The 27,305-nt window shown below is 37.6% G+C and overlaps 1 protein-coding gene across 2 annotated transcripts in view; it reads left to right on the top strand.

Annotated features, from left to right (window-relative positions):
- The first annotated feature begins 3,391 nt into the window (after positions 1-3,391).
- mark4a (MAP/microtubule affinity-regulating kinase 4a) overlaps positions 3,392-27,305 on the top strand; it is a 47,067-nt gene continuing 23,153 nt past the window's right edge. The window contains exons 1-5 of one of the 2 annotated variants that reach the window (XM_059351998.1): positions 3,392-4,075; positions 8,506-8,703; positions 10,131-10,184; positions 21,685-21,733; positions 22,833-22,898. In XM_059351998.1, the coding sequence (XP_059207981.1) occupies positions 4,022-4,075; positions 8,506-8,703; positions 10,131-10,184; positions 21,685-21,733; positions 22,833-22,898 (421 nt within the window). In that variant the 5' untranslated portion in view covers positions 3,392-4,021. The remainder of the gene's footprint in view (positions 4,076-8,505; positions 8,704-10,130; positions 10,185-21,684; positions 21,734-22,832; positions 22,899-27,305) is intronic. The other variant, XM_059351997.1, reaches the window with a different exon arrangement.

Here is a 27,305-nt window from a genome sequence, read left to right as displayed (position 1 = left end):
GATGTGGCGCATCTCAGCTGCGTCAAGAGAGACATGGTAACACAGATCAGACAGGAAAAGGACAAATAACGTTTTTCAAAATAAAAGTCTGCTGCTTTGAATAACTAGGGCAGGGATGGGCAACTTAAATGCTGGAGGGCGCCACAATTTTTCATCAACACTACTACAGGGCCACATATAGGACCGTGCACTTAACCAGATATGATGAAACTGCAATTTGAAATATGTTTACAGTGCAGTAACTTAACATATTTCATGCTCAAATGCATGTTGACAACAGTATAAATAGGAATACAAATGGTTTGAAGAAAATAAAAAATAAACACTTACTGTGATTTCTTTTTTTTTTCAGTGCAAGAACAGCAGACCAACATCAATTAATTGCAAGAGGTAATTTTGTGCATTTTTACACTGCACTTTTAAGATTTCATGCTCAAATGCATGTAGTTGTACTGAGGGCCACTTCAAGTGAGGGTGCGGGCCGTATGCGGCCCCTGGGCCTCCAGTTGCCCATCCCTAAAGTAGGGCGTTCATCCATTTATCCTCTGTAGCCTAGGAGCTGATTTCTTCAGAGGGCCAGCATCCATTAAAATGCACAAAAGAGCTCACGTGGGATATTTTATGCAGTGGTAGAAATTAATTAAGTATATTCATTCAACTTCTTCACCTAAGTACAAATGTGAGATACAGATATCGAGCTTTTTTTACTGCACTTTACTGCATTTATTTGACAGCTTTAGTTACTTTGCACATTCCGATTATTAATACCAAATATAAATTAACTAATAACTATTGATGCATAATTATATGTTCAGCTACTCAGAAGTTTGTAAATAATTAACCATAATTTACCATCTGTTACAGTAAAGTGGTGAACACATTAATATATAAATAACTATAATCCAATAATATATATATAAATTATTCTGAAATTATTACTATTACTTTTGGTACTTTAAGTATATTTTGATGCTCATGCTTTTTTTTTTTTTTTTTTTTACTCTTTCTTAGGTAAGAATTATAATGTTCATTTCAGATTTTAGTTTTAGTTTTTTAAAATTAGTAACTACTTTCACTTATGCAATTGATTTCATACAGGCTATTTCATTTTGAAAGGACTTTAGACTTTTTCTGTATATTCCACAAAGACCCCTGAAGGAGGATACAACAGAAGAAATGTAAATAAATCAGCCAGTAGAAATCAAGCTGTGGGCGAATAGAACAAAGAACAAAGTTATATCTGGTGCTTTATTTCAGGTGAAGAACAACAACTAGCTAATATTATCTCAATCGACTTTGAGGATTAAAAGATTGTTTAATTCTTTGATGTTAGTGGTTATTTTAATCCCATAATGTATGTAGGCTGGAATAACTCAACTGCTTCTCTCATCATCAATAAAGTAGAACATATTTTGTTTGTACAAGAGATAAAATATATATTTGACTTTATTATTTAAATAATTCCAGCCATATTTAGGTGACATGAGAATGAATATCTTACTACTTGATGATGACACAATTTCTATGTCACCAGTGTTTTCTGCATGTTCTGTAAAAAAATGTCGAATTTGTCCATATTGGACAACATACACGCTGATACCAATGGAAATGTTTATGATAGGCCAATTTATAATAAGTGCAATACAGGACGCTTCTCTAAAGAATATATTCTTTAAAGTATATAGCCTATACCAATTTGCAATATAGACAACACTACCTTCACCTATATATCACTGTCTAATACAGGTGCATCTCAATACATTAGAACAGTGGTTCTCAACCTTTTTTCAGTGATGTTCCACCTGTGAAATATTTTTTCAGCCAAGTACCCCCTAACCAGGGGTTTAAAAAAAAAAAAAAGGCTTAAAAACAGAGCGCTGTGCCATCAGTGTCTGATTTATTAAACTTTGGAACTGATAAACACATAGAAAATTCAAACATTTGAAAAAAAAAAAAATCAAACATTTTAAATGTTAATAATCGATGACTAAATTAATTGCAAATATTTATCATCACTAAAATGTAGTGATTCAAACTAATGTAGTAAAAACAGTGACCATATAACCATTTAAAACTATAAAATGAACCATTTAAAACTCCATAAATGTGCAAAACACTGCTCATTTGTAGTGGTCTCTCTTTTACTTAACTTAACTATTTAGAAAGGTTGGGTCCAACCATCCTGGTATGGGGGAGATTCTGGGTTTTTAGGAGAATGAAATTGAATAGCCTACTGAATATAAAATTCATGTTATGAACTTATATTTATATTTTCCTAAAAATATTTTTTAAATAATTATTTTATAATAATTAAGGATTTTTGCATAGATGCTACTTTTTAAATGTATATTTTAAAATATCATGTACCCCCTGGAGTGTCTTCACGTACGCATACCCCCATTTGAGATCATCTGAATTAGAATATAACGGAAAAGTCAATTTCCAGTAGTTCAAGTCAAATAGCCCCAACCAATGATATTCTAGGATATTCTAATTTATTGAGATGCATCTGTGTGTGTGTGTGTGTGTGTGTGTGTGTGTCAAATTATATATTCCTTTTGTACTTTATTTTGTATTTCTTAAATTGCATAAACAGTTCTTTTATTTTGTTTTGATGTTTTATCGTATTTTTATTCTCTGTAGGCTACCTGTACGATCAAGGTTATTATAGTTAACGAAATAACAAAAACTAGAATGTAATTTTTTGGGGGGGTTAACTGAAACTGAGAGTAAAAAAAAAAAAAGATAAGTAACTGAAACTGTATTGTGTGGTTACAAAATTAACTAAAACTAACTAAAATTATAGTGAAAATGTCCTTCGTTTTCGTCTTTGTCAACTTTTTTCACACGTAAACCTTTTTGGTTGATATGAAATCTATTTCATCTATCTGGTTTTATGACTTAATAAACTTATTGGGGCTGAAATGGATCAGACAAAGGAAATAAAGGAAACATTTATTGTTACTTTTTTTAAAATCTGGCACCCAACAAATACCCCATTACAAAAAAACTAAAACTAACACTAAAACTGATAAAAATCTAAACTAAAACTAAGCATTTTCCAAAAAACAAAAATTAATAGAAAACTAGCAAACTCACTCTAAAAACTAATTAAAACTAACTGAATTTGAATACAAAAAATTAAACAACGAAATTAAAACTAAAACCAATGAAAAATCCAAAACTATTATAGCCTTGGTGTGTATCAAATTATATATTCCTTTTCTACTTTATTTTGTATTTCTTAAATTTCATAAACAGTTGTTTTATTTATTTTTTTAATGTTTTGTCGTATTTTTATTATCTGTAGGCTAACTGTACAGTTGGAGTGACAATAAAGAATCCTGAATGTTGAATTATTGTTGCTTCATAAAGGCTTTACGTCCAAACCAGAGAGCGGAAGTCTCTCCTCTGCGTATTGATTCTAGTTTGAAGGTGGTGCGCATCTCACCGACCGGGAATACCGATTTCTGAACATTTCGGCCTTTTTCCCCGCTGCACCGAAAGCTGTGTTTTCCTGCGAGCTGCTGCAAATGGGAGCGTGTTGCATTTGCGTGGCGGGGTTCTAGTGACAGATTATATCTGGCAGTATTATGACAAACGGAGATGACACACATCCAGAAGGAGCCGTGTTTGTTTTGTATGGCGAAATGAGGCAGGGGGTGGAGAGTCGCCACAGAGACGCTGGGCTCCGGCCAAACATCTCCGCATTTTAGCCCTTATTCGATGCTCGGGATCTGCATTGCATTGCATTTGCTGCATCGTTGATCGGCCGTTTTTTTTCTGCAAAGTGCATGGTGGAAAATGCAGCTTGTTTGAGGACACCCCCCTCCACATATCCATTGCTGCCATGATAGGCAGAGGTCTCCTCTCGTCCGCGGCTCGGCCGGTTGGAGAACAGGCAGATTGATTCGGGACGGTGGGTTGCATCTGCGGATGTTATTCTGTCTGGAGCCTGTAAATAACATCCGCGCAAACACACCGTGATTGTCACTCAGGGAAAGAGGAGAGAGGAAACAACATGTCTTCTCGGTCTGCATTACCGTCTGGAAACGACAGGAGTACTGGAGACCATGTAAGTGCAATTACAGCCTATAGCCTCTATTTGTGTGCATGCAGAAGATAAACCGTGCATCCCTGAGAAAAGAGAAAAGATCTGCTCATATATGTGGCCTTTGGTTTGTTCACGGTGTAGGCGGGGGTCACAGATGCTGCTATGTTCCCTCATTAGGGTGAAAGGACTCTGGAGGTTAAATTGGATGGATATTTTAGCAGATCAGGCTCTTTGAAAATGGGCTAACCTTGAGTGTCTGCGCAGGGAAAGAGCTGATGGCAGGCAAACAGCCCGGAATGAGTCCATCCGCATACGATAACACTCAGCGGATATGCGCAGAAAGCCTGAAAACCAGCCGTCACCTCTTATTATAAGGCTGTGGAGAGATAGTGATGTCACATTATACTCCTTGCTGCTGCTGCTGCTGCTGCTGCCGCCGCTGTCGCCTCTATGTATGTGTGTGTGTGTGTGTGTGTGTGTATGTGTGTACATGCATGTGTGTGTCTGCGTGTATTCCCCCAGAAATCGGATGGGTGGGACGAGAGCACAGAAGGCCAAAATAAACCTATAGAGAATATATCTGGGTTGTTCGTATGAAGCGAGGGGATTACTGCGTAAAATGATGTGCAGTCCATTGCTGCGCAGCCTACAAAGCGCCCAACCCCAGAGCCAGTGGGTGTCAGACAGCGCCATACATTCAGTACAGTGGAGAACAGTAGCGGCCTCTAATCAAGACACAAGCAAAGGGGATTTATTCATGTGAGACAGATAGAATATTACACCGTCTGCATATGTATTGATCATCTATCTATCTATCTATCTATCTATCTATCTATCTATCTATCTATCTATCTACCTATCTATCTACAGTCCTTATTGTAGAATACATCAAAATGGTGACATGACTGATTGGCGTTGCATTATGGCATTTCTCTGCCCTGAACACTTCTGGCAGTACTCCCCCCATCGTTTGTTAGCAGAGCTTTCAGCAGAGATGGTTGAGCCAGATAGTGTGTGTGTGTGTGTGTGCGTGTGTGTGTGTGTGTGTAAATATGTGAACTGGATGTGCCCAAGTGTGTGAGTTTACGCGTTGCATGATTGATTATGAATGCAGAGCCAGTTCCTTCCATTAGAACGGCTCTGTCTGTCATCACTCCCTCCACAATTAAGACGTGATGACAGATGAGTGAATTGACCAGGGTGAGATGTTGTGTTGCCATGTTGGCACAGGTGAGGCAGCCTTACATTCGGTGGATGAATGTACTCGCTGTGTACGCCTCTAGTAGTGCTGCTTGTCAGTGTGTAGATTAGTAGGGAGAGGGTCCAAATTGGCTCTAGGTGGGGCATGGGAACAGGAATGGAAGCGTGGAAAAGGAGGGAGTGTCTGAAGGTGGGGCTTAAGGCTGCGTGGTTGTGTTTGTGTGAAGCTGAGAGCAAGACGACATGCTGGGGGGATGGAAGTGTGATGCCTCAGGCACAGTGGCCAGGGACCACTGTGCCGGCATCTGCTCCCTTTTTTACTCTTTCCTCCTATTTTCCTCTCTCCACCCTTTGATCTTTGTCTCCTTCTTTTCTGCTGTTCCTGTTCGATCTGATATCTGCCTCTCTGCCTGTCTCTGTCTTTCCTCTTCTGTTTCTCTGTCACATGACAGAGAGCCGCTTCATACTGTAATACATCCAGCTTTGTTCGCGTACATGCACATTGTTGTCCTCCCTTCGTCTTCTGCTCTGCTTCCTGCCTGGAAATTATCTGTGACTCAAGCTTTGGATGCTCTGAAGCGTTGTGGTCCAGAATCAAGGTGGTAACATGAGGCAGCAGCAGCAGCAGCAGCAGCAGCCTAGCTAACTGTTCACAGGGCTGTGGATGCTTCAGGGCTACCTCAGATACCTTTATATGTCTTATTGCATGAAGACATCTTCCAGCAGTCAGTGGACCTCTAAAGAAGATGATGTTGGACCCAAAATGGAAGCATTATGTTCAAGCCTTCATGTGCTGGACAACAGCTGTTAACCCAGATGAGGGGCATGTGTTCACATGTGGCTCAGCTCAGCTTCTCTCCTTCCTTTTTGTGTTCATGAAACAAACACCTGGTGGACTGATTCTAGTGATGTAGCACTAGGGCTGGGCGATACGGAACAAAAGTCATATCCCGATATGTTTAGGCTGAATATCGATATATGATAAACTGATATTTTTATCACAAAGTGAGAGCAAATGTTCAGTCAAAGTCAAATATGACATGTCACAAGTAGTTTTATTGAAACTGTTTATTTAATTGAACATATATACTGTATAACAACAGGAGAACCTTTTTAAAAAAAAAATCAAAGCTCCATAAAGTTTAAATTGAAAAAAATATCTTAAATAAATAAAATATATATATATATATATGCGATATGGTCTAATTCCATATTACATTTAAAAATATATCGATATATCTTTTATATCGATATATTGCCCAGCCCTATGTAGCACCGACATGACACTTTCTCAATCAATCAACAATGTATATACAGGGCTAAACTCTCAACTCAAGAAATTCTTAGGTTGTACAGTTAATGCACTAACACTGTATTGCAATGCATTGTTTGCTCTTATTCAAACTGTTGCAGCATTATTAAAATATCACTAATGCAATAAATATTGAAAATGCAATTATTTTGGGGTATGCATGTTTTGATGGTTGCAGTCCCTTTTTTTAAATAAAAAAAGTGCCAAAAATGAGTTGCCAATTTCACATAATTGGTCGCCACTGCCAACTGTTACTGTTGAGCCCTGATATATAAGGCGTTTTATCCGTGCAATTTTTGTTATTAATCTGCTGCTCAGTAGGGCTGGGCGATATGAACCAAAAGTCATATCCAGATATATTTAGGCTGAATATCGATATATGATATATATCCCAATATTTTTATCGCAAAGTGAGAGCAAATGTTCAGTCAAAGTCAAATATGACATGTCACAAGTAGTTTTATTGAAACAGTTTATTTAAGTGAACATAAATACTGTATTGCTTTTTCTTTAAAAAAGAAAATCAAAGCTCCATAAAGTGCACATTTAATCACAACTGAAATAAATATAATTATATTAAAAAAGAATAACAAACATTACAAAATAACTAAATATGACAAAGATATATAGATAGATATGACAAACCCTAGTAAGGGCAGCATTTTTATATAAAGAAAAAAATAAATTGAACTATATCGATATATGCGATATGGTCTAATTCATTGATATATTTTTTATATTGATATATCGCCCAGCCCTACTGCTCAGTGACTTCCATAAAAACAGCGTAAATTCAACCTGAGCAGGGACAATGTGACAGGAACCTTTGCATTGAAACAGTTAAATTGTGGCTCCCTCTATACAACATACTGTCGTCCTATTCTCTGGTGAGCTGAGTTTATATCATACAGACCGGACTGACCCAGATCTTAGCTTCTGGAGAACATCAGTTAGGGATGGGCGATATATTGATATAAAAAAATATATCAATATATTTTTAAAGGTGATATGGAATTAGACCATAACGCATATATCGGTATAGTTCAAACTTGCGCAAATATACATAAAAATCACTTACAGGATTAAAATTCTGAAAATAGATGAATGTAATATTTGATATTTATGATTAGGATTGGTGTTGATTAATAAATAAATGATGAAATGAGAAAATAATATTAATGTAGAATATTTCTAAAGCTTGATTTTGGAAAGCACTTGGTTGTATGAGTGTGTTTAAGTGAAACCAGAGTAAAATTTCTTTTTTATTCAAGATATTTTTTATTTTAATGTGCACTTTATGGAGCTTTGATTTTTTTTTTAAAAAGGTTCTCCTGTTGTTATACAGTATTTATGTTCACTTAAATAAACGGTTTCAATAAAACAACTTGTGACATGTCATATTTGACTTTGACTGAACATTTGGTCTCATTTTACGATAAAAATATCAGGATATATATCGTATATTGATATTCAGCCAAAATATATGACTTTTGGCCCATATCGCCCAGCCCTAATATATACCCATAAATATTGATTTTGATGTAAGCCTTTAAATCTAAAAAGCATTAGTTAACTTAACTCCTCTGTTTATATGTGAAGTCACAGGCTAAATATATCGGGATATGACTTTTGGTCCATATCGCCCAGCCCTAATATATACCCATAAATATTGATTTTGATGTAAGCCTTTAAATCTAAAAAGCATTTGTTAACCTCCTCTTTTTATATGTAAAGTCACAGGCTAAATATATCGGCATATGACTTTTGGTCCATATCGCCCAGCCCTAACATCAGTGCTCCCTGACTACAGGCAGTCTTGGAGGTGCTCTTATATGATATTGGTATTGGCACAGTGATTGACCACCCCCAGCCTCACCCTACCACCCCTCTCTCCTCTCTTTAACACCCCCTGCTCACCCGTCATTGTCTTTTCTTGCAGCATGTTTCGCTGGGGGCCAGCCGCTCAGACAAGGCCACCAGCCAGTCCAGCCGCTCGCTGGGCGCCCGGTGCAGGAACTCCATCGCCTCCTGCTCCGACGAGCAGCCGCACATCGGCAACTACCGCCTGCTCAAGACCATCGGCAAGGGAAACTTTGCCAAGGTTAAGCTGGCCCGCCACATCCTGACGGGCAGGGAGGTGAGACATGGGGCAGCAGAGAGGTGCATGGTGGGAGGTGGGGAGAAGGAGATGGATGTGTTGATGCTGGAGGAAAGGCAACAGTCAGTTGATGCTGCTAGTACCTTTTGATATGTGTATTAAAGTACGTCTCAGTAAACATATTAACCAATAGAAACACTGGATTATGTATGAAAACGAAGGACATTTTCACTATAATTTTAGTTTAGTTTAGTTTTAGTTAGTTTTGTAACCACACAATACCGTTTCAGTTAGTTATCGCTTTTTAAAAAACGCTTGTTTTTTTAAATTTTTATTTCAGTTAACGAAAATGTTTTCTCAATTCTAATTTTCATCATTTCGTTAGTTTTCGTTAGCTATAATAACCTTGCTGTACAGAAAAAGCTACTTTTTCAGTGCTTGTGCTCATACATTTGGGCATCTGGAGCAGGCATGGAACAATATGAACGTGGGCAGTCCGTGGCCTAGACGTTGGGAATCTTGTAACTGGAGGTTCGCTGGTTCAGATCCAAGGACTATAATAATAATAATAATGCATTTTATTTGATAGGGCACCTTTCAAGGCACTCAAAGTCGCCTTACAGCATGGATAAAACAATGCAGAACATCATACAATTTGTTAAATAAAGATGAAAATAAGAATAGAAATATATTGGCGGGTGAAGGACTGGTGAAGGACTGAAGTGCCCTTGAGCAAGGTACCTAATCCCATAGTTTAAACATATTTGTAAAGAAGTAAATCTTATAACTTTTATACAGAAGCAAAAATGTCTCTGGTCAACAATTGTTTTTGAGTCAAATAACATCACGCCAGTGGATTGACTTATGAGAAATAATTTAAATCCATCGTTCAGTTACTTTAAGATTGATGAGATTTAAACACTGAATTCTAAATGATGACATAAATGGTTACCACTTTATAATAAAGTATACTTAATTGCCTTTTAATGTTTAATAAGCCATTAAATAAAGCTTTGTAGCTCAGTTATAAACCATTAAGGACAGGTTTCAGGATGCTAGGTTGTAAAAAACAGCCTGAGACTGGTTGGACCATAGGACCACTTACCATCTTCTGAACAGAAAATGTATACGGGCATTATTAGTGGATGGAAAGGATGAAGTGGGAAGAATGATCTTTTACAGCCCAGCATGTGTTATTATAAATGGCTTATGACTTAAGTATAGGATTTATTAGTCATAGAGCCATTAGTTGCAATGTTAAAAAAAAAAACTCTATAAAAGATGGCTTGGTTGAAAGTGGTACAGAATTACTTGAGCTCCACTGAGCTGTGACTGTATACTGTACAGTAGGGTCAGTAAGGCTGCTAACATCAGTAGGAAAGGCTTCTGAGCACCATGGATACAGGGAAATTGGAACAGTGGGTGTTTACTGATCCTAATCCAGAACTTCTTTATGTATTTTCCAGGTTGCAATAAAAATCATTGACAAAACTCAGTTGAACCCAACCAGCCTACAAAAGGTGAGTTCTTCCTCTTTATACCTTTATGTATTGTTTATTGAGGACTACAGTCATGGAAAAATTAATAGACCATCCTTTTTCTTCAATTTCTTGTTCATTTTAATGCCTGGTACAACTTGTTTGGACAAGTATAATGATAACAAAAATAGCTCATACGAGTTTAAGAGCTGATATCTAGACATTTAACATGGTTTTCTTGATAATAACCAAAATCATTATCAACAAACCCATAGAAAATGCTAGATATTTGACTTCAACTACCCAGCAGAGGCTGATTTTCCGTCTTTTTACAGTATTTATACCTGTATATTATATGCTTAAAGTCTTTCTGGGACATTAAAATGTATTAAATAATGGAAAAAATAAATGTGTAGTAACAGAGCAACCACTGCGTACACTGATTGTTATGAACTGCAAACTCATAAAGCAGCTAATAATTGTGAGCTGATAATAACCAAAATCACTATCAAGAAAACCATGTTAAATGTCTAGATATCAGCTTTTAAATTAAACTCTTATCTGCTATTTTTGTTGTTATCATTATATTTGTCCAAACATATGTACCAGGCATTAAAATGAACAATAAATTGAATAAAATTATATATATATATATATATATATATATATATATATATCCTTTATTTAACCAAGTAAAAAGTCTCGTTGAGATTTAAAAAATCTCTTTTACAAGAGAGACCTGGCCAAGAAGGCAGCATAAAAAGTGACAAGTTACAACATTTAAAATATAGTTTACATAATAAATTAAATACAAATACAGCCATCATAACATCAAGGGTGGTCTAATAATTTTTTCCATGACTGTATAGATATAGATACTGTGTATCTTGTCCTCAGGTACAAATCTGAAACACATGCTGTACTGTCTAATGCTATCTGCCTTCATAAGCAGCAGCCAGGCATCAGAAATGTGGATGGTTTGGTCACACTGATGTAATTCAACAAAATACCGACATGCCGTCGGGGACTTGGAGAGGTTCAGGTTTATCCTCAGCTGTTTCCTCCTCAGAGGGGGCAGGAATGAGAGAGCAGCTGATAGAGAGAGGGCTCGTGGGATGTGATGCTGTTTGGCAGGTGCTAGGGAGTGGATGGGAGCGAGAGGAGACCTCTGCTCCAGAGATCATCTCTCGTCTCTCTCTGGGCTAATCACTGCCCTGAGAGGGGGCTGACTCATCTCGGAAACGGCGGTCACACACTCCTTTTTTTTTTGTTCTTAATTTGTTCTCCCAAAAACACACGTTGCTGTAAATAACAAAGAAACATGCTTTTGTAGCCTGTAAGTGGTCAGTGATGTTAATAGTGTGCAGGTGTGTGTCTCAAGGAGGGCTTTTGATGGACTGGACTCTTTTTCCTGCTGGTCAGCAGTTGGAGTGTTGAGCCTGAATGGTGGACAGTCGAGGTTTGTTGTGCATGAAGGTCAGAGGCAGAATACTGGACACTTTGGTTTTCGCCAGTTATCAAGGGCAACCTCAGTGTGGTGCAGACACACTTTGACTCAGATTCAGGAGCAGGAATCGTTCACATGTGGAGCAGGAGATCTGAACTGGTACATATACACTGTAAAAAAAGGTGTGTCTCAACAAGTTAAAAACACTAAATCTGAGGGAAATGATCTTTCTGCATGGACAGATAATTTCACTTGACATGATTTCTTAAATTAAGATTGTTAAATCTAGCAATAAGCATGTTGAACTCTTAAAATAAGAAATTAACTCTTAAAACAAGATTTAGAAGTGTTAGATAATTTGTCTTGTTTTAAGAGTTAATTTTATTATTTTAAGCGTTCAACTTGCTTATTTCTAGATTTAACTATCTTCATTTAAGAAATCTTGTCAAGTGAAATTATCTGTCCATGCAGCGAGATCATTTCCTTCAGATTTTGTGTTTTTATCTTGTTATCAGACACACCTTTTTTGCAGTGTAGAGACACAACATGGCTGACAGGGAGGCCAGTTGATCATGGGGTGCAAACATGCTGGGATATCTCAATCTTATCTCCTGAGCACAACTGATCACCCACAGTCAGGTGAAGAAGAAATATCTCACAGTGCATGTGAATTACAAAGGATGCAGACAAACGTTCAACCAACCCATATTTGCCCATAATGCTGCTAATATGCACATGTGGGCCAAATTCTCTCTCTCTTTCTCTCTCTCTCTCTCTCTCCCTTTCTCTCTCTCTCTCTCTCTCTCTCTCTCTCTCTCTCTCTCTCTCTCTCTCTCTCTGTCTTTCTTTCTCTTTTATCTCTTTAAAACCTCCCTCGGCCTGCATGAACTACTTTGCCTGTGGGAACAAGAAGGGAACAGACCAGAAGGATCAAATCAGTGATTAAATAATTGTTTCTTATATGTGTGTGTGCAATTTAGTTTGACTGGAACATGTCTGTATGTTTTGCTACATGCGTTAGAAAAAGAGCAGTTTTTCTTCTCGAGATGTAGAATGAACCCTCTTTCACACGTAGTTCCCAGTTAATTAGAAGTTCTTGAATAGATGGGGCAAGGGACTGTCCAGCAGACAGCGATAAAGCAACCACCGAAAAACTTGTGACCACGGCAGAAGAAATCTGCTTTTACTTGCAGGAACATGGCAGGCGAGAAGGTGTTCTTGTGCCAGTGCTCTTGCGAAGCTTTTCTACACACCTGAAACAGTGTGCAAAAATCTGCACAATATTGCAATGCACCATTGTGGCCCCAACACCAGCCGCCACCACCTGAAGACACGAGGGTGATGACCACAGCAACCTTTTGCACATTTTGTAAGCAGATTGCAGGAAAATTCAAATGGCTTTTTTTCTCTGCCTTTTCCAACAATTTTTATTGGTGAGAAGCATGTATACAAAAAAACACAGTGCTTGATAAACAGTTCACCGTATATTCTTTTTACATGTTTTCTTTCCCCCCTCCCTACCCCTAGTACTAAACATCAAAACAGTACATTAATAGACAAAAAAAAATAATAAAAAAGTAATAATAATAGAACGAAGGCAGTCGCATTTTTCTCTCCTCTCCCTTCCCTTTTCTTCCCTGCTTCGCCTCCTCTCGTCTTCTCTCGACTCGTCCTGTCTTATACTTTGAGAGACTCTCTCTGCACTGCTCTCCAAAACTAAAAATCATGGATTTGATCAACTGGTCTCTCAGTGCAATTGACACCATCTTCCCGACGAGAAGCCTGGGTTCGGGGAGCCCACCTGTCCTGCTGGGACGTTCGCAGCTGGCTACACGATGGACGCGTGGGAGAGGTGGCGAGTCGTGTGCCTGGCGGCTCTTTCCGTGGAGGATATAGAAGATATCTACCTATTCGGAACCACGATTACAGGTCTTTTGCTGACAGGATTAGGCATTGCCCTGGTTTATCAAATCAAATCAAATCAATCAAAAATAAAAGATTACTTTATTTATCCCAGAGGGTAAATTCAGTTAGTCTGGTAGAATCTCAGTTAGAATGAGACAGCCTGATGCCTGTAGGGGAGAAGGATCTTTTGAATCTCTCCGTCCTGCAACAGAGAGAGAGGAGCCGTCCACTGCTGTTTTTTTGGTCCATAAAGGTTTTGTGTAGCGGATGATCTGGGTATTTCAGGATGGCCTGGAACATGTTGACAGGTCACCTCTCCACCACCTCCTCCAGTCTGTCCAACCTGGCTCGTACCACAGAACCAGCTCTTTAGACCAGTCTGTCCAACCGCCCTCATCTCTGTGTGTGATGCTGCCTCCCCAGCAGACTGCAGCATAAAACAACACACTACCACCACAGACTGATAAAACATCTGCAGCATCTTACTACAGATGTCCAGAGATCTGAGCTTCAAGAAGAAGAAGAGGCGGCTCTGCCCCTTTTTGTGTTTAGGGACCAGTCCAGCTTATTATCCAGGTATACACCTAGATACTTAGGACTTGGCACCACTTCAATGTCCACCCCACAGGTATGGCTGAAGAGGGCCTTGACCCTGCGAAAATCTATGATCATTTCCTTAGTGTTGGAGTACGGAAAATGGTGACAGCTGTCCAAAGCCCCATAAGGCTGCCCAACTTGATTGAAGCGGTGGGCAGAGCTGTCGGCACTCAGACTGTGGCCACAAACCACAACATGGATAAAATCATGGAGAAGCTGACGGCTTTGCAAAGGCAATTGGATCGTTCCAGAAACCAGAATGGACAAGAAGAGTAGTCATGTAAATTGAACGCGGCCACTCGCCCTAAACCCAACAATTCCAATCTTATCTGCTTTTGGCCCCCTCAAACAGCTCTGGCCTCAAGGCTGTTGTTGGAACAGTAACTCCCCTGGAAGAACACTGCAGCGAGACGCTCTTTCCTCCCACTGACACCTACTGATTGTTGACTCTGTCTGGAGCCTGACCAAGGCTGTCTCCATGGCAACTTGCTGTGTTATCGCTATGATAATCTTGCGAACTGAGGCGAGACGACTCAACAGGCTTACGCACATGAACTCTCATATACATACACAGACACGGCCACATATACAGATATGCAATCACCGCCACTGCCCCCCATCCCATGCCTTCGCTGCTTTGTACCCACAGAGTGACAAGTCAGTCTGTGACCAGCGCCGCCATGGCTGCAGAACCGGATGGCTGCAGGGCCAGATAGCTGCTTGCCTGCGCTGGCTACCTCCATTCCTCCCCTCCCCTGTTGCAAGTCAAAAGTTTTTCATGTTGTGAAGTGTATTGAATATATGCTTATGTTGCTCCCCTATCCTCTTGTTATGCTGTATTGCTTCCATCCCTGTCTCCCTGTCCTGTCCACCCCTTTGTCATATTGTATTTATGTTTATGTATATGTATGGACAGGTTGATGGTCATTTCATTGTCCTAGTACTTGTTACTCTGTTCAATGACAATAAATAATCTCAATCACAATCTCAATACTACTACTACTAATAATAATAATAATAATAATAAATAAATTCATAAATGCATAAATACATTAAATAAATAAAAAGGGGAAAAAGGAAATGAAAAATACAAGAAGAAAAAAAAAATCAGTCAGGAGGAAGAACAGTTAAATGATTAAAGTATGAGACAAAAGGTTGCCATTAACAAAAAAATACTCACTAGATCCTCTTAGTGTAAACTTGATCTTTTCTAATTGCAGAAAGTTGAATGGCAGAATGGCATTTATTTGATTAAGAGTCATTAGGGTGGAATTTTCTTTCCTTCTTTCTTTTTTTTTTTTATTTTGTCTAAGTTAAACATTAACTGTCAAATGTCAGTGGCTTGTTTGATTGTGGTTTAAGCATGGTACTTACATCTGCCGCTCTTATATGGATCCAGTTTGAGACCAAACATGAATTATTAAAACGTTCTTTCCTGGGGTAATAACAGACGTCACTGTTGCGCTCGTTGAATATCTTATGCTTTAGTTACTTTACAGGTCGAGGTTTAACATAAAAACATGATAAATTTGAAGTGACATATAGATGGATTTACTTTTCAGAGGCCAACATTTCCACATTAAATGAAATATTTTCATTTTTTTTGAGACACTGAATTTTTCTTCATTAAATATAAGCCATAATCATTATAATTAAAATAAAGAAATAAATAAAATTAAGACATGAAATGTTTCATTATGTGTGTAATGGACATATATAATGTGTTGTTTCCACTTTTTGAATTGAATTACTGACATAAATAAACTTTCTATAATATTATAATTTATTGAGATGCACCTGTATATTAAGTAGTTAAAATAGCCCTGTCTTTACATAATGAAAATGATGCTCACAAAAATGCATCAATAATAATAATATTAATAATACAATGATACATTTGGAATAGATAAAACAATCTGAGTGGGTCCATTCTACATAACGAGTACTTTTACTTTTGATACTTTAAGTACATTTTGATGCTGATACTTTTCTACTTTTACTTCAGTAAGTTTTAAATGCAGGACTTTTACTTGTTGTGGAGTTATTCCACAATGCGATATTAGTACTTTTACCGAAGTAAATGATCTGAATACTTCTTCCACCGCAGCTGGATTTTTGGGCCTCCTGAAATCATTTTTTAACAAGAAATCCGCTTCGTTATCTCATGCATCATACTGGAAATGTTGTGTTTTGTTACTATCTTTGACTTGAATAGAAAAAACACTGTAAAAAAAATAACCAAAAGATTTGCCCGGAATAAATAGCGATTAAGAAAATAATCATTTTGATTATTATCTTCTTTTTTGAAATATAAATACTCTTTTCCTCAATATCTGTATTTACGGTGCAATGACCTTGGGTAGTTACAGTATTATCAAGGCTTTAGTTCATAAATGCAATTTCTCTTTGTTTTCTCTTCCCATGGCCATCCATTGCCCCTTTGATCACCGGCTTCCTGTAATCCTGATACTTTGAATCATCATATTTCTGCTGCTTGTATCATGAAAGAAAATGAATTTCCAGTACCATACCTGGCTAGAATATTAGATGCTTTGCAGGAACTGTAATCCCAACTTGTATGTTATCCTCATCCTCCTGCCTGGTAGCTTTTCTTGGACCTGACTGGCTGCTGTGAAAGACAATGGTGCAACATTTAGGACAGGATTGAGGAGAGAGAGGAGAAGGATTGGCCGCTGATTGGAGAAAATACTCTACAATTGGCCGGTGATGATTGCAGGCTTCTTTACATACCCGTGGGCTAGAGAAAATCCTTAGTACCGAAGACATGAAAGAACCCACATTAGCATAATCTGGACGGTAATGTATGTAGAGGAGAGAAGGGAAGAAGGGAGATGTATTGTATAGGGGAGGGTATAAGGGGGGAGGAAGAAATGAAGAGGGAAGTAAAATCACAGATGAGAAAAATCCGTTGAGAGGAAGTAGCAGATTACAGGAGGAGATTTTTATACTGAGACACCTGCAAATATACAGTCATGGAAAAAATTATTAGATCATTGTTTTTTTCACTTGTTGTTCATTTTGGTACAACTAAAGGTACATTTGTTTGGACAGATATAATGATAACAACAAAAATAGCTCATAAGAGCTGATATCTGGACATTTAACATGGTTTTCTTGATAACAACCAAAATCATTATCAAGAAAACCATAGAAAATGATAAATATTTGGCTTCAACTACCCAGCAGAGGCTGGTGTTTGTACAGTATTTATACCTGTATATTATATGCTATAAAGTCTTTCTGTGACATTAAAATGTATTAAATAATGGGGAAAAAACATTTATAGTAACAGAGCAACCACTGCTTACACTGATTATTATGAACTGTAAACTCATAAAGCAGCTGATAATTGTGAGCTGATAATAACCAAAATCATTATCAAGAAAACCATGTTAAATGTCTAGATATCAGCTCTTTAATTAAACTCTTATCAGCTATTATTGTTGTTATCATTATATTCGTCCATTAAAGTCTGATTCCGAGGGTTGGAAAGTACTCTGAGATCAAACAAAGACCCCCTAAGGGATCAGGGTAGACAAGGATAGGCAAATACATTTATAGGGCCCGACCGATGGTAGAAGTAGATCTTTTCTATGTTGATTTTGCACCAATATCATTCTGCAAAGGTACTCAAACGGCTGCTACATCACCATCTTTGGAACCATTTTTATTACTGTTTCCAGCCATCTTTAGTTGAAAATAACTTTTTATTTGTACAGCGCTCTGCTGGACAAACAACGTGATGATGACACCATTTCTATATCACCCCAAGCTTTGTTTTGCACATTATGTTCTGTAAAAAAAAGTTTTCTCATGGGTGCATATCAGACAACATATACACATGAATGCCGATAGATACTGATATACAGTCACTGAAATATTGTTGAGACAAACCTTTTTCTTCAATTTCTTGATATCAAGCCATTTTCAACAACAACCAAAATCATTATCAAGAAAACCATGGATCAGCTCTTAAATTACACTCTTATGAGTTATTTTTGTTGTTATTGTTATATTTGTCTAAACAAATGTACCTTTGTTGTACCATGCTTTAAAATGAACAAGAAATTGAAGAAAATAGGGTGGTCTAATATTTTTTCTGTGAATGTATATGTCAGTTAGAAATCCCATTGAGTATATTTATTATTTTATATTTTAAGACAATTTCCTTCTGCTAGATTTCTAATTAAAACCAGGAACCTTACTGCCACAGAGCATGTGTGTCCATCCCTGTCAGCTTTATCGTAGGACTGCTATTTATTTGCGGTCATTAGCGCTGACCGAGTCGAACATGTTGCCGGGGGATTGTTTATTGTTTTGACGGATCTGACCGCTCAGCCCTGCCGTGACGAGCAGGGGATTAATGGGACGCCTGGATGATGAGACGCTTCGGCACTACGTATCCCAAGATTCCCTCTAGCACAGCTGGAGAAGCTGGGAAAGGAGCCTGGTCTTAATACCTGGGTCGCTATGGCAACAGTGACGTTGGGGGCACTGCTAGAGGAGAAGAAGGCGAGAGGAATTGAATGAAGGATGGTAGGAGGGAACGGAGGGAGGCACGTCGGGAAAACAGAAGAGGGGGAGGATTGAGAAAAGAGGATAGAAAAGCTTATCGCACCATCTTTTTTTTTATACTAGTTGATGATGTGGAGGAGAGTCACTGGTTTTCAGCGAGGGCCCTTTGTAGAGGGACTGTACTGTTATATACATGAAACCAGGGGAACTGGCTCAAATTTAATCCCCTGCTCGGCTCTGACAAAGTGTACAAATCTATCCCCCAGAGTAGACATATCACACACAGAGAGAAGTACTCACACACACAGAGCACAAGTTGCTCTGTTTTTGGTTGCCGATTCATCACATTTGTGTGTGGGCCGTTTGTTTTGGTTGTTTTTAATGATGAGGAGGTTTTGTGGGTTGTTATCACCCTAACAAATTCTCATTTGGGTGAATATCAAAGACAGAAAGTGATAGTGTTATTTTTAGGACAAAGGTAGGACATTTGTAGAGCATGATGATACATTGGTGATATCGGCCTATTGCAGACAATCAGTATCTATCGGGATTCATTTCATTTTATTTAATTTTATTAACTCTTCTTTTCAAACTGAAAAATAAACAACAACATAAACTACAACAGTGCAGGCTAGATGCATATATGTATACATATACCAACTCACATAGACACCATTATACATATGTTCATATAAACATAAACATTAACACACATACAGTATATATAGCCCTATGCATCTGCCCCATCTAAGTAATAAGGTTAATTTAATATTCAATACGTATTTCCTTATATCATTTTGGTCCGAAAAAAAAGGGAGTAGGCTAAAGTAAAAAATACTTCTGTAGGCCTCTCCCCTGGTACTCAACACTTCAAATAAGAGATTTTATCTATATATATAGCCACTTAATGTCAAATACATAAATAAATATTAGTACTATTATTTATTTTTTCATTTTTTTATCAGTCAACCATAGTATATCAAACAAATTAGATCTGAGGATTTCTATTACTCCCGCAAAGAAAACAAAGTTACCAGAACGGCCTCATCCAGTTTGCAACCTATACTAATTTAGCATTTCATTTTTCATAAGCCTTTTTAATTTAACACTTTTAATTTAACAATTTTTCATTTCATGGCTGCAGTTGTTCCATATTCTCACTCCTTTACTTGTAATGCAGTGATACTTAGAATTAGTCCTTATCAGGTGTTTTCAGTACACATATACCTGGCAGGGCATGTGTACTTACTCTGACCTGAAACAACCCCTGGATACTTTGTGGGATTAGTGTATATTTGCCTACTAGGGATGGGAATAATTAATGGATGATCGATTAATGGTCGTTAAGAATTTGGTCGATCACATGTAATTTTAAATCGCTCTGTGTATTTATTGATTTTATCTCTGACTGTGTTTATCAGTATCACTGCGTGTTTCAGTTCTGTGGTCGTGCGTCAGTAAGCCAATGAGCATAGAATTAAGTTGGTGAAAGCTAAATTTTGCAAAGTGAAAGTTGCAATAACAATTATAAAACACACAGAAATTATGAATATTAATTTGAGCAAAACTAGCTTACTGTATCAAACCCTGCTAGCATGAATAACTGAATATTGGATTTTATTTTATCCAAAACTTATTAAAACAAAAAACACATTTAAATATGTAAGATTACTGTGAAAACTAACCTCATGCCTCTTCAGGGGCTAAAACATAAAACATTGAACTCCTTGATGTTTTCTTTACTGTTTAATCTCACTTGAGAGGACAAGAAGTCTCTTTTCGTCCTTTCAAAATAAAAGCATCCATAATCAAAGCAGGCTTTTGCACAGTACCGTATATATATCCTTTATTTTACCCATTTTATTTTTTTGTATAAAAACATAATTAATCGATGAATTGATTGTTAACGTTATAGATGCTGTAGTTGGCAGGTTTCTTCCAAAAGCCCATCCCTAGTATATATGTTGTCTGATATGCACCCATTAGAAAACTTTTTTTTACAGAACATAATGTGCAAAATGAAGCTGAGCGCTGTACAAATAAAATGCTCTTTTTACCTAAAATGGCAATAAAGATGGTTCTGAAGATGGTGATGTAGCAGCCGTTTGAGTACCTTTGCAGAGTGATATTGGTGCAAAATCAACATATAAATGGTCTACTTTCTACTATCGGCCGGGCCCTATACATTTGTTTGCCTATCCTTGTCTACCCTGATCTTTTAGGGGGTCTTTGTTTGATTTCAGAGTACTTTCCAACCCTTGGAATCAGACTTAAATGTATAAGATCAGACGAGTTCCCCTGTTATATGCTGCACGTTGGTTAAAGTGTGTTATTTCCCTTGTTCCGATTGAACTCTAACAACTATTCAGCTTAAAAATTTGCATTTAGAAAATAGAATTCAATGTCCAACCTATTCTAAGGCTCCATCTGCACATTGACAAAACAGATAATGACCTGGAGGATTCACAAGAACTGTTCCTCTAACAAGGAAGCTATCACTCCCCGTTTGTCATCATTTGTCTAGTGAACTTATTTCAAGTGAATTTAGAGGCCAGTTTGTATTTCGGCCTTGCACATTTGCAAACATTTTGGGACCGATCCAGGATGATTCAGTGGATTTGGTTTCTCAGGCAGTGAAACTAATGAAGATTAAGAGATTAAAGTTGTGTGTTTACAAGAAGAACATTTTAACTTCAAATAAAGACAAATATCCATAGCAAATCTTGTGACAGTTCCCATTTCAGCTGCTGAAATGAACGACCATCAGCTTATAAATGAGAAGAAAGTATGCCACACTCATGGTTACATGGACCTGAGGGACAGGGTCATAGAAAGAAACAGAAAAAGCTGAGGAACCCCAACTGAACCTCTCTGAGAACATACGTGGTTGTTGTCTGAATGTCCATGAATTTCTTCTTGTCAAGAACATGATGTCCTCATTGCAGATTTACAGCAAAATATCGAGGCAATGTAAAAAAACACTCAACGGCAGCAGCTATAATAGATTTATTTATGTCTAGTGTTATCAAAACATTAAAATTCTGTTTCTTCTTCCAGCTCTTTCGGGAGGTACGAATAATGAAAGGCTTGAATCACCCTAACATAGGTAAGGCACACACTGTACATACATCTCACTGGGCTGTGTGTGTGTGTGTGTGTGTGTGTGTGTGTGTGTGTGTGTGTGTGTGTGTGTGTTCTTGTACTTGTTCTGAGATTTAAGACTTTGTTTTAGTGTTAAAGTTACAATTAGGTTTATATTAGGGTTAGGGTTGGGCTTTAAGTTGTGATAGTGAAGTAGGGCTGGGCGATATATTGATATATTTTTAAATGTGATATGGAATTAGACCATATATATCGATATAGTTTAAAAAAAATCTTTCTTTATATATAAATGCTGCCCTTACTAGGGTTTGTCATATTTAGTTATTGTGTATTGTTCGTTATTCTTTTCTCATATAAATATATTCATTTCAGAAAAAGATTGGCCTATTTTATTTAATAGACTATTTTTATTGAAGATATTTTTTTATTTTAATGTGAACTTTATGGAGCTTTGATTTTTTTGTTAAAAAGGCTATTCCTGTTGTTATACAGTATTTATGTTAACTTAAATAAATGGTTTCAATAAAACTACTTGTGACATGTCATATTTGACTTTGACTGAACATTTGCTCCCAAATTATCGGGAATTTATATCGTTTATCAATATTCAGCCTAAATATATTGGGATATGACTTTTGGTCCATATCGCCCAGCCCTATGGTGAAGATTAGGTTAAGGTTAGGGTAAAGGGCTAGGGAATTCACTATTCCAGTGAGGGCCCTCACAAAGATAGAAGTACAAGAATGTGTGTGTGTGCGTGCGTGTGTGTGTGTGTGCGCGCGTGCGCGCTTGCATGCGCGTATGTGTGTGTGCATCCATGCATGTGTGTTCTGCATCCATGAATGTGACCAGACGGAAGTGTGTAATGCTTTGAATAAGCTTCAGAGCGTTCACTGAATGAACTGAAGCGAGCGACGTCTCATATAGAGGTCACGAGATTGGATTTTGTAAAGCTGAAATGCCATATGGATCAAAAACCCCCACAGCATTAGCAGCAGGTTCCTTGGTATTAAGACAGGCAGACGGCTGTGCTATCATTTATAATGGGAGCAGTATTTGTTGACATATATGTGATTTTAATCTGGTTCTGTTTTGGGTTACAGTGCAGCTGTTCGAGGTGATTGAGACTGATAAGACCCTTTACCTAATCATGGAGTATGCCAGTGGAGGTGAGTACATCGTAATACAGCTGCATCTCAATTAGGGCTGGGCGATATATCGCTTTAAAAGATATATTGATATATTTTTAAACGTGATATGGAAAAAGGACCATATCGCATATATCGATAGTTTCAATTTTTTATCTTAATTTATATATAAATTCTGTCTTTTGTAATGTTCGTTATTCTTTTCTTATATAAATATGTTTATTTCAGAAAAAGATTGGCCTATTTTATTTCATAGGCTAAAGATATTTTTTATCTAAATGTGCACTTTATGGAGTTTTGATTTTAAAAAAAGTTACTCCTGTTGTCATACAGAATTTATGTTCACTTAAATAAATGGTTTCAATAAATGTCATATTTGGTGTGACTTTGACTTAACATTTGCTCTCACTTCGCGATAAAAATATTGGGATATATATTGTATATCGATAATCAGCCAACTATATCGAGATATGACTTTTGGTCCATATCGCCCAGCCCTAATTTCAATACATCAGAATATGATGTTAAGTGAATAAAGACATGAAATGTTTGAAATCTGTCTGTAATGCATCGTAAAATCGTTCTACTGTTTAATTCCTACATTTTTTGATGCATGTTGAAACACAGTGGTTAAGTGTAAAACTGCATAAAAACACTGGTACATTTGAAAGTTTTCCCCTCAAGTTCTGAGCTGCAGTTTTAGTAATAGTTTGACATTTTGGGAAATATACTTATTTTCTTTCCTGCATAGAGTTAAGGCTAATACATACAGGTGCATCTCAATAAATTAGAATATGATGTGAAGTCCATTTCCAGTAGTTCAAGTCAAACAGCTCCAACCAAGTATTGAGTCATATAGATGGACAATTTTTGAGAGGCCAACATGTATATATTAAACAGACTTTTTGAAATTGGTCTTTTGTAATATCAAGACACTGAATTTTAGGTCTACATTTGAGAGTTTTTTCCCCTCAATTTCTGAAGTGCAATTTAAATAATAGTTTGAAATTTCGGGAAATATTCTTACTTTCTCTTTACCGCAGAGAGTTAAGGCTAATACATACTCCGCAAGAACAGAGAAATTTGTTAAAATTTTCTTCTTGACACATCATCTGGGCAGAACTTTGTACTTGTGTGGTGTCCGAGAACTATTGTGTAATTGGTCAGAAATTTGAATTTTGAATGAGAGGTGTGCTGCAGTGGGAGGGCCCTGCGACGACTTCCCAGGAGTTCTGCAGTGGAATTTCTCATGAAGTATGAAATGTCCTGGCCAGAAAGAACTTTTTTCTTGTTCTTGCCACCTCGAGAACAAGAACAAATGTCTCTATTCTTGTGGAGAATGTAAAGGGCTTTAGAGGAGATCAATACCGATCTCATGTCTGTATGCAAAATATACTGTAAAGCTGAGCTAAGAAAGTTATAAAACAAAAACTTCGAGGCTCGTAGCGGCGCTCGTATCGGGGCTCGTAGCAACTGTACACAGAATGTCCGCTGCTTGTTGTAAACAAACAGAGATCCTAAGTGAACACGTCCTGCAGCAGCAGTACATACACACTGTACTGCTACAGAGCTAACTGTTAGCCTATCAGCAATTTGCAGACTCCGGCTCTGCAGCTGGGAGAGACAGATTTCTCGCAGAAATCTCGCAAGACAGATTTTTAACGTGACGAGAATCATTGTCGAGTTTAATCTCGCGAGATCTCGTGATCCCTACTCTTTACCCATGCAAACACAGATACACCATAACATGACAGTGGGCTTTCTGGTTCTACATTCAAACCTAATAAAGTATTGAACCACAACAAAAATATCTGAGCAGCCTCGATTCAGTAATGGTGCTGCTGTTTAAACTGACTTTAAACACAATTTCAGGAGTAATACCAGCACATTGCATCTAATGCTGCTCCCCTTTGCTGTTTGCTTCCATTCGTCTCTTTTATGGTTCTATTTGTGTCGCTTTCTTGTAACCAATCCTGTTTTTTCTGTGTTCTGGCCCCAAACCGTATCGTTTGCTCGCCGTGACCTTGGAGAATGTCACAGACGCAGTTTCAACTGTGGCTTTTTATTTCAAGCCCATATGACTTTAAACTGGGGATGAAAGGACCACAAGGAGGAGTTACTAATGGTGCCTGTTAAAGCCAAATGCACTGTCTATATTCATATACAGCGTAATTCAATGTGCATAATGTGATATTCAACAACAAGTTGTTCTGTTAATCTGAATCTAGCAGTTAAAGAACAACTAAGGGACTGTACAAAAAATATTTGGGGGGGGGGGGGGTGTCATCTCTTTATCAGCCCAGATTAATATTATATTTTATTCTTCACTTGTGTATCTTTATGTATTATAAGTATTCTTATAATTTAAAATTGAGGGTGAGGAAAAAACATCACAATGTTCAAGAGCAACCAGCCTCACCAGCAGTTCTTATTTGCCTGAAAGTGGTACTGAGACCATTTTTTTCATAGATAGATTATTTATAATTATTTGTAGCATATTGCAGTTATTTAATAACACTGGATATATAAATGTTTTCTTTAAATAAATGAAAACATACAATTTAACCCCTACATCCCTCAGAAATGTTCCTACTCTCCTTCAGTTATTTTTTTTCTTCTTCATTCAGAGAAGCTTTTCAGGCATTGAAAATATGTACTTCTGTCTAGTATTTCTTGTCAGGAGTGAAAGCTTATGTGGCAGCAATTTAAAAAAAATTTGATGGTGTGAATCCATCTCTCCGATCTAAGGCCAGTGTCAAACTAATATAAGCTGATTAGTGATATGGTAAATGGTAAATGGACCTGCACTTATGTCGCGCTTTTCTAGTCGCTTTGCGACCACTCAAAGCGCTTTACACTACAGACTGCCCTCATTCACCCTTTCACACACACATTCATACTGGTGGCAGAGGTTACCCAAAACGGTCCCACCTGCCACACACCGATGAACACAGCATCACGAGCAATTTGGGGTTCAGTATCTTGCTCAAGGATACTTCGACATGTAGGCTGTGACGGTCAGGGATCAAACCACCAACCCTTCGGTTAGGGGCCAACCAACTCTACCAACTGAGCCATAGCCGCCTATTATACAACACACATTCAGCTAAGATTCTATCAAAATTTCACCTTAATTACTAACATAAATGATCATGTTATGCTTCCAATTAATTAACCCATTAAAGCCTGATTTCCACCGGGCGCGTTACAGCCGCGGAACGGCAGTGGTGCGGTCGCCGTTGCAAATAGGTAACACTCTAATCAATGAGAGCATTTCCACCGGGCGCGCTGCGGAACGTTGCAGCAACGTCTCAGCCGCGGCTTTCAGCGAGCATTAGGTAGGACTTCTATTTTCTCCGCGAGCCGCTGCTGAACCGCATAAATTTCAACAGAGCAGATCGAACCAGACAGGAAGTCCGATTCAGAATCAACGTAAAACACTTCCGCCCCCTTTCAAAATAAAACACAATACGCAATTCATGCAGCCTAAAACTACTTCACATCAACATTATATTATGACCGGGGCACCAGATCAGCAATCAATCAATCAAAGGGTCTCAGAGGATCGGCGACACGGACGACAAGAGACTAATTGTTGAAGTGGAACATCATACAATAATTTATGACATAACATATTGTTTTTATAAGGATAGATGGTCAGATCAACAGATCTTTCACGTCAGAGAAGCAAAGTAAGCTGTTGGTTGTTGTTGTTGTTTACTTTATACACACAGTTTATCCATAGACTGTATAAATAAGAGTTTATCACGGGATCTCGCGGTCTCCCGTATGGTCAGGATTATTGCGTGTTCTCGTTATCTCGCGTGTATACGACCGGCTCGCTGTGCTGCCGTGCTGTAACGTGCCCGGTGTGAATTGATGCCTGGCAGTAGATGGAGCAAAACCGCGGTGGAGCCGTTGGGCGCTTTTAATATTTGACATTTTAAAATAACACCCTAATACCTGAAGTTTTCTGGAAATTCAACAGAAGTGTCAACGCTTCCTACTAAATAATATATTTTTCAGCCTCTGTAGCAGATAGAAATGAAAGAAAAAGTATTTGAGAAAATCAAATCAAGCTCCATAAAGTGCACATTTAAATAAAAAAAAAATATCATAAATAAAAAAAGCCAAATAAAATAGGCCAATCATTTTGCGAAATAAATATATTTATATGAGAAAAGAATAATGAACATTCCAAAATAACAAAATATGACAAACCCTAGCAAGGGTTTATAAAAAAGGTATATAAAGAAAAAAAATTGAACTATATCGATATATGCGATATGTTCACATTTAAAAATATATCGATATATCTTTTATATCGATCTATCGCCCAGCCCTAGCCTTAGCCAATCTCAATCCGAAATTTCTAATTGCAATTTGGATCCTTACATTAATTCTACCCCTGTAGCACACTATGTACAC

Source organism: Centropristis striata, chromosome 15 (genome assembly GCF_030273125.1).
Source record: "Centropristis striata isolate RG_2023a ecotype Rhode Island chromosome 15, C.striata_1.0, whole genome shotgun sequence".
NCBI lineage: Eukaryota > Metazoa > Chordata > Actinopteri > Perciformes > Serranidae > Centropristis > Centropristis striata.
Note: the sequence above shows the minus strand (reverse complement) of the source record. Positions and strands in the feature narration are given on the sequence as shown.